This window comes from Bison bison, unplaced genomic scaffold, assembly GCF_000754665.1.
Source record: "Bison bison bison isolate TAMUID 2011002044 unplaced genomic scaffold, Bison_UMD1.0 scf7180017864039, whole genome shotgun sequence".
In the NCBI taxonomy this organism is placed as follows: Eukaryota; Metazoa; Chordata; class Mammalia; order Artiodactyla; family Bovidae; genus Bison; species Bison bison.
Genome location: NW_011494611.1, coordinates 845,960 through 854,287, shown reverse-complemented (window position 1 = coordinate 854,287; position 8,328 = coordinate 845,960). Strand labels below are relative to the sequence as shown.

At 49.6% G+C, this 8,328-nt stretch overlaps 1 protein-coding gene across 1 annotated transcript in view; it reads left to right on the top strand.

Moving 5' to 3' along the window:
• PAPPA (pregnancy-associated plasma protein A, pappalysin 1) overlaps window positions 1-8,328 on the top strand; it is a gene marked incomplete at its 5' end in the record, with an annotated part of 265,764 nt that overhangs the window by 34,618 nt on the left and 222,818 nt on the right. The window contains one exon of the mRNA XM_010835189.1: window positions 1-492. This exon is cut by the window's left edge and continues 17 nt beyond it. Within this exon, the coding sequence (XP_010833491.1) occupies window positions 1-492 (492 nt within the window). The remainder of the gene's footprint in view (window positions 493-8,328) is intronic.

Genomic DNA, 8,328 nt, shown 5'->3' with positions numbered 1-8,328 from the left:
GCCGCTGTGCGACAGCCCGGAGGTCATTGCCAACTCCAACCAGCTGCCGCGGCTCCGCCAGCCCAAGGTGGTGCGCTACCGCGTGGTCAACCTCCACGACGACGGCCGGGAGAACCCCACCGTGAGCCGGCAGCAGATCGACTTCCAGCACCAGCAGCTGGCCGAGGCCTTCAAGCACTATAACATCTCCTGGGAGCTCGAGGTGCTGGAGGTGAGCAACTCCTCCTTGCGCCGCCGCCTCATCCTGGCCAACTGCGACATTAGCAAGATCGGCGACGAGAACTGCGACCCCGAGTGCAACCACACGCTGACCGGCCACGACGGCGGGGACTGCCGCCACCTGCGCCACCCCGCCTTCGCCAAGAAGCAGCAGAACGGGGTGTGTGACATGGACTGCAACTACGAGCGCTTCAACTTCGACGGCGGGGAGTGCTGTGACCCCAATATCACCGACGTCACCAAGACCTGCTTCGAGCCCGACAATCTGCACAGGTAAGGGAGTCGAGCTCCTCCCCTTTTACCCATGGGTGTGGCTCCTAACGCCCAATGGGGCTGCGGGAATTTCCCAATTCGCAAGGCAGACTGGACCAAGTAATCACAGGACTGCATGCAGGGTTGGGCTTCCTAGGTGGCCCAGTGATAAAGAATCTGCCTGCCAGTGCAGGACAGGTGGGTTGGATCCCTGGGTCAGGAAGACCCCCTGGAGAAGGAAATGGCAACCCACTCCAGTGTTCTTGCCTGGGAAATCCCACAGACAGAGGAGCCTGGTGGCCTGCAGTCCATGGAGTCGCAAGGAGTCCGATACAACTTAGTGACTAAACAAATACGCAAGGTTAGTCCTTTACCGAAATATTTCTGCATCGCCTCCTATGGGCTCAGAGGGAGTTCTCAAGATCCTGTCTTCTCAAAAGGCTCAGAGTCTAGAACTGGACCACCTGGGCTGAGTACTAACAGCTACAGTCTGCCGTCCAGTGCAGTGGTCATTAGCCACATGTGACTGTTTTTAAATTAGTGAAGATGAAATGCCATTTAAAATCCAGTTCTTGCATCACACTAGCCACATTTTCAGAATTCAGTAGCCACCTGGGGCTAGTGGTACCGTACTGGACAGAGTCATATGACTGCTTCTGTGCTAGCAGAAGGGTCTGTTGGGCAGTTCTGGTGGAGCTGGGATGGGCTGGGGTCAGACAGACTGCATGCTTTTTCTGTCACTATGTCATGTCTGAATCTTTGGGACCCTGTGGACTGTAGCCTGCCAGGCTTCTCTGTCCATGGGATTTTCCAGGCAAGAATCCTGGGTTCAGGGCTCTTCCCTTACTTTGTGACCTCTTACAGATGTCCTCATCTGTACAATGGGAATGACAGTGGCACCTACTTTGTGAAGTTGCTTTGAGGATCAAATGAGGGCCGGCCAAGCAAGTCTCTCCTAGGGGCTAGCAGGTGACTGCCTCTCGATAAGTGCATCTGCCGCTTCTTGAACAATGAAAGGCAGCATGGAGCATGTGTAGGAGGTCAAAGAGGAACAGCTGACTTGCAGCCTGAACATTTTAGGGAAAGCTTAGGTACGGTTTGGACATCAGAGATTGAGTAGATTGAGTTGAGGTAGAAGGAGGATACTCAAGGCAGAGGAGCTTCACATATTGCTGAGAAGAGGGTGGAAATGGTGGAGGGCAGATTTTCTAATGCCTGACTTAGCCTCTGCCTTGTACTACAACTCTGACCAGCAACCCCCCAAAACACCCAGAGGTGGACCATAGGTGACCGCCATTTGATGTGGGACCTAGGGGGACTAGTTTTAAGTCAGAGAGACAGTCTGCATCCACTTTCCTGACTTTCCAGATTCATGCTGAACTTTTCCATTCTCTCCAGCTCACAGGACCCTGGCCTTGCTGATGGCTTGATTGGTTGGCTCATTTGCCAACCTCTGCAGGTTTTCTGCTGACTCTTCTCTTTATGTCTCTCTCACAAGAGCCAGGGCCTCCCATGCACCGACAAAATACCTATGTGCAGAGGAATGACGATGCTGGCAAGAGAATGTCATGCCTGGCCCCAAGCCAGAGAGCACGTCAGCTCAGCCTTCTGGCTGAGTCCAGGCGGGCCCCTGGACTCTCACCTTGGCTCAGAGATGGGAGCAGCCCATGTAGGAAAAGCCTTGGTGTGTGGCAGGTTCCTTCCAGGTCACCATGCACTTTCATCTCTGCTCTAGTTAGGCTTTGATGGCCTTTGATGAGAACGACTGGACAGGGTTAGCATTTTGTATTTAACTGATAAGGCCTTAAAGAGTGAAATGACTCAACCAAAGTCCCAGGTCAGGAAAGACATCTGGCTAAATCACAAATGCAGGACTTCTGAGATGAATGTAATGTATGCTCTCCTGAGCCAGACCCCAGGAGTTCCTGGGATGCCCAGGTAGAGTGGGTGTGGGAGGATAGATAAAGAGCCAGGAATACTGGAAGCCACTCATCTATTTGTCCGTTTATCCATTCATTCACTCATGCAACAAATGTTTATTCAGCACCTTTCCAGTGCCAGAAAGGTGAGCACCTGTGTCCCTGCTTTGCGGAAGGAAATCCGGGCTTCAGAAGAAGGAAGGGACTGACCCCCAGTCACTCAGCTAAGGCATAGAGAGCTTAGATTTGAGTCTTGCTCTGTTGACTCCACAGTTCCCATGGAAGGCAGGTATTTTTAAATCCAAGGAGCAGTAAGGGGCAGAGTCAAAAAGCAGGAGTGACTGGCGAGGTGGCTTTCGTAAAGCCTTTGGGAGAAAACTGCTGAGTATGATTGGGGCAGGACCAAGGGCAGCTGACCTCTGTGGTTGGGGTGCCGGGGCCGCGGGGCCCAAGGTTCTAGAGAGCTGACCATCAGCAGACAGTGCTGGCAGGTGCCAGCGGCCTCCTCTTTTCTAAGTCATGGGACCACATGTCCAGAATGCCCGTGAGCAGCCATTTGCCAGCACTGTGACCACTCACACCAGGGCCTGTGTGTTTGCTGGCTGGAAAGTCCTGTGCCCCAGGGAGCCCCACCGGGTATGTTTCACCTCCTGATGAAGCTAGGGGGAGGGGCACAGCATTCTGGCTGAATCAGCTCTCCTGTGTGCAGAGAAAAACCTGTGGAAATTTGCAGAGAAAACACTTGCTTTATGATTTTAAAAAAAGAGGGAGGGACGGGGGCGGGGGGAGGAAGAAATGAATGAAAAAGGAAAGAAAGAGGAAAGAAAGGGAGAGAGGGAGCTAGGAAAGAAGGACAACACCTGTAATAGAAAATTAGATTGACATTGTCTCAATGATTTTTAATGAAGAGGTGAACTTGTTTTATACACAAGGTATGCTCCTGTGTTGCCTGCCTCCCACCCTCCCTCTCTCTCAGTGGGTAAAAACAATAAAGATAATATTTCAATTACTACTTCTCAATCTGTGGTAGAGAACCAGTTTTGTTTCCTCTACGTTGCCAACCAATTCTTTTGTAACATACAACAAAAATGAACTGCTATGAATGAAGTATCCCCAAGAATGGTGAAGCAGTGTCAAGAGTTCTCTAAAAGTTTCTAAATGTTGTCTCTCCACTTCTATACTCATTGTGCCATAGACTAATGAGAAGTGGCTGGTGCACAGCTTACTTAGAGTGGCACTGAGTAAAATTCATCATCCTGACAGCTTATGTAGCAGTTCCTTCGAGTAAACTAAGATCCACCAGTGATACAGTAGTGCAGACTCCATCAGAGAATTACCTTTCTTCTAACACATTCGAAGCCATTCTTTACCTACTAATCCTTGGACCCCCTTAGTCCACGTTCTCAGGAGTTCATGTGTTACAAAGTTCACCCAGTCCTAGCAGAAGGCTACAGAAGACATCGAAATGATGTTAGATGTCAGACCTAGAAACAGCCTCAGAGATCAGTGGGTCCAAAGCCTGCTTCCCCCATAGTGGGAAGCTGAGGCCTAAGCTCATACAATCCATTAGTGATCAGAATGAGGTTAAGGGTCCTCTAGGTTTCCGAGGCCCAGTCATCTACTGCGATGAAGCTTCTCAGGACTGTGCTGACATTCTTGCTTTTCACGGATACCTGCTCCCCGGCTCTCTGACCTTGCCCTCCTCTTCTGAGCATTTGGAGTCGTGAAATGCTGAGATGAGGGAGTTTGGAAGAGAATCAGATAAGGACTTTGGATGTCCATGAGCCACTGCAGAACTATTACAGCTAGATTGGCCATGGGGTTTCCTTGTTAAGAGGGCAGGATAAGGATACCTGAGTGAGGATATGGACGAAGAAGGGGGCTAGGGAGTGGATGTGGATGAGTAAACAGAACACTGAGAAAGCGGGTCCACCAAGAGGATGCAGCCTCAGTAAGGGGTCGGGGAGGGATGGGATGAGGAAGGGCTTGTGGAATACGGAGTCACTCAGTATGGCTGGGGTCTGGAGCATAAGCAGAAAGGGGTTCGGTTTATCTCGTGAAAAACTATAGCCTGCCTCTATCCCTCCTTTCATTTCTTTAGGCCCTCCTTCTTTTCCTCCCTCCTTCCTTCCTATTTTGCCTTCTTTTCTCTTTAAATGTTGAATGCTCCCTTTGTGCCAGCCCTGTCCTTGCCCTTTTGGAGCTCACCATCCAGTGGATATCCTGGCTTCCCTGGTGGCTCAGACAGTAAAGCATCTGCCTGCAATGTGGGAGACTTGGGTTCGATCCCTGGGCTGGGAAGATCCCCTGGAGAAGGAAATGACAACCCATTCCAATACTCTTGCCTAGAAAATCCCGTGGATGGAGGAGCCTGGCAGGCTACAGTCCATGGGGTTGCAAAGAGTCGGACACCACTAAGCAGCTTCACTTTCTTTCTTTCTCTTATCCAGTGGATAAGAGAGGTGAGCAAACAAGGCATCACGATCCCTGGTGTGAAAGATGGACACCCCCCCCCTCCAGTCTCAGCCAAGAGGAGCTGTCTTGGAGGGGAAGCACAGGTCTTTTTATTGGACTGGACAGTTATAAAAAGACATTCCAGTGACTCTTGGCCGTTGCCTACAATAGTGGAGACAAGCCAGGTAGGCAGGACTTCATTTGCAGCCATTAGAAATGTCTACAAACAGAACGTACTTGGTGCATCTTTTTATAAATGAAATGAAAAACCTGGATGTTAATAGAAAGCCCTGGTATCAGGAAATCCAGGGGCAGTTGACACTTCGGGCTGGGCACACTTCATGGTGAGAGGATGTTGCAACACACCCACCAAGTTCCTGATGGACCCCTTCTAGCTTCGAGCTCTGGCATCGTTAGGTGAACTTCACTTGAACGTCTGTTCCTATGGAATAGGACAGGTAAAAGGAGACCTCCCAGACACCCGGACGATGGCTCACAGGGAAACGTTTTCTTTGTCTTCTCCGCATTATTATTTTTAATGTAACAAGGGCAATCCCCTGGGGCCGTGATTTGTTTCTTTGGACCCAAGTGGGTGTTGCTGGAATCTTTGGAAAGGGCTGGAATAAGCCTCCAGGCAGTCTACGTGACCCTTCTGCCAGTGCCTGTCATCCTCCTCAGTCTCTTCTCCTGCCCCTTATCTGAGGCCAGTAGATGGTTTGCCTTCCAATGAGACCCTTTATTGGTTTTTGGTTTTTTTTTTTTTTACTTCTTTTCTAGAATGATCTCACAGAGCATGCACTTTCTTCTCTTCCGTTCCCTGCACGTCTAACACAGTTGCTTGGAATCAGGGACTCTCTGAGCTGAAATGAGTGGTGGAATGGTCCAGCCCCCATGACCATAGAGGGGCAGTGCTGACCCAGGCCTCACAGAGAGAGGGGGGCCAAGCAGAGCACAAGTCCTGGGGTCTCGTTTCTTCCTCCCGAGGCATTTCAGTGCCCTCCATTGCCTTGATGTCTTAGCAGCTGGCTACTTGGAAGCACTCTGTTCAGGAAGGCTGTGTTCTTATTCATCATCCGTATTTTGGTAAGGGACTTTGTTATCCAAGGGACTGTGAGAAATGCCCTAGGGATTGAAGATATGATCCATGTCCTCAAGGTATCTGCATGCTGTGGTTTCATGACATTTTGTTACAGTCATTCAAGAGATGGCAAGAGAGCAGATGATTCGCTTCCAAATGAACCAGACAGATGATAAGACTTACATGAGCTCTGAGAAAAGGCAGATTCATAGCAGTCAGGAGCAATCAGGAAAAGTTTTCTGGTCGAGAAGGTATACAAACAGGTTTCCAGCATTTGTAGGGTCTGGAGTGGAATAAAAGAGCAAGGTAGGAGCAGAGAGATAGAGGTGGGCAGGTGTGGGGAGGATATAAGTAAGAGGTGGGGTAGATGCTTGAGGCTTCATGCAGGTAGATGCCCTCTCTTGATCATCAGATTACGAACCTCCCACAATCAGACTTAGAAAGAATGAGAGAAGAATTCAGGGGAAACAGATTCGAGCCCTGACTTAGCTATGCAAGTCTCTTAATCTCCTCGGGCCTCCGTTTCCACGTCTGTCCAAAGGGAAAAATAGTAACAATGGTATTTGACTGCCAGGATCACACGATTGCCTCGAGGGTCACACAAAATAACATCCCAGAAAGAGTTCTGGGAAGAGTTAACCAGCACGCAGATGAAAGAAGGCATTGTTGTTTTTTTCTGTAACTTTGTTCATCCTTTTCCAGTAATCATGTAAGAGAAATTGCTTGGAATTTTATAATCAGAATATCGGAGTTTATTTAACGTGACTAACATTCATTAAAGCAATAACAGCAGTCAGGCCTGGTGGAATGGAGAAATGAGGGGTGTTGGAGACTGACCAGCACTTGAGTCTTGGTTCCTTGTCTGCCTTGGCCCATCTTGCAGTAACATGACTTGGGTTCTCAACGGTCACAGTTGGGTGTGGCATGTCAGGAAATTTAAATGGAGCCATGGTGTGTGAAGCACCTGGGCCAGTGTGTGGCACATAGTAGGTGCTGGGAGGCTCCCCTCCCTGCCCCCAGGCGCACGTGGGCTCCTCTTCTACCAGCTTTGTCTTACGGAGACTGCAGGCTCATAAAGAAGGTCTGGCTGAAACTTCGGTGCGCACACTGAGGGCATTTGTTCAGATTACTTCCATTCTTAAAATACTTTTTTTTTTTTTGAGGACTGACCACAGAATTGGCTTTTTAAATGAAGACCACATAACTTCTATCAAACTCATTGAGCTCACACACTAGTTTACTTTGAAAACACCCCAGATGTCTGTGTTAGAGGATACATCTCTGCAACACGGAATGATCCCCTCAGTGTTGAGGGGGGTCATAGTGGGTGGATAGCTGATTCAGTCGAAGCTCCTAGACTTTTCGACCATGTCCAGCCCACGTGTGTGCCTGAGTGTAGATATGCAAACACCCCATCCAGGCCCCCTAATCCACGTGGTCTGCCGTCCTCTGATTCAGTCTGAGATTTCCTCATGCTTTTCTTCCGAACAAAGCCCACCTCGACTCACAGGTTCTGTCTGTGACCCACGAACACTCATGACTTTGGTCTTTGAGAGCAGACTAGAGGGGTGATAGAGAGCAGGAGAAGGATTGCTCGTGGTCCCTGAAGATGTGGTTAATAAGATGCTCAAGACAGTGCAGAAGAGTGAGGGATCGGGCAGTCCAGAAAATAAAGAAGAACACAAGTTTCAGACACAGAGGGGATGTGAATCAAGCCACTTACTATTTCTGTGACCTTGAACTAGTCTTTTCCATAATCAGAGACTCAGTTTTCTCCTCTGTAAAACCAGGAATGAAAGTAACGTTGGGTGGTTTTAGAGGATGTCACAAAAGTGTACCCGGTCAACCCTTTCAAACAGCACCTGGGACTTAGTGACCGCTCAAAGTAACAATGGTTGTTTGGAAATTTTCTGTCTCTGGGAAACCTTCTGACCTCTGACATGCACATGCCCAAATTCCTAGCTCCTCTCAGATCCTAAGCCCCCTTGCTACAACCTCCGAGCTGGACTGGGAGTTGGATGTGACCTAATCACTCCGTACTACCAAGGGCTCTTGGATTTTTACACCTGCCGACTCCATTTTTTAAAGATTTCCTTTACTCCCAAAGCCTGGCATGTATGAAATGCTAATGTATTTATTTGTGCAACAGTTAGGCAGCAGGTCACATGGAGTGTATGCATTCCCATCAAAAAACACAGGCCTGTCGGGGTCCCAGGATCCTACCAAGAAATTCACCTGTGAGCATCCTAGGGAGGGGGCTGGGATCCAGGCCGGTGCCCCCGAGGGCCTCAGGACCCACTGGGCAGGGTAGGATGGAGCTGGCCTTCTACCTGCGCCTGGGGATCTGGCCACAGCACACCCACCTGAGCGTTTACAGGTGAAGGTTGGACCCTTTCCTCCAAGACA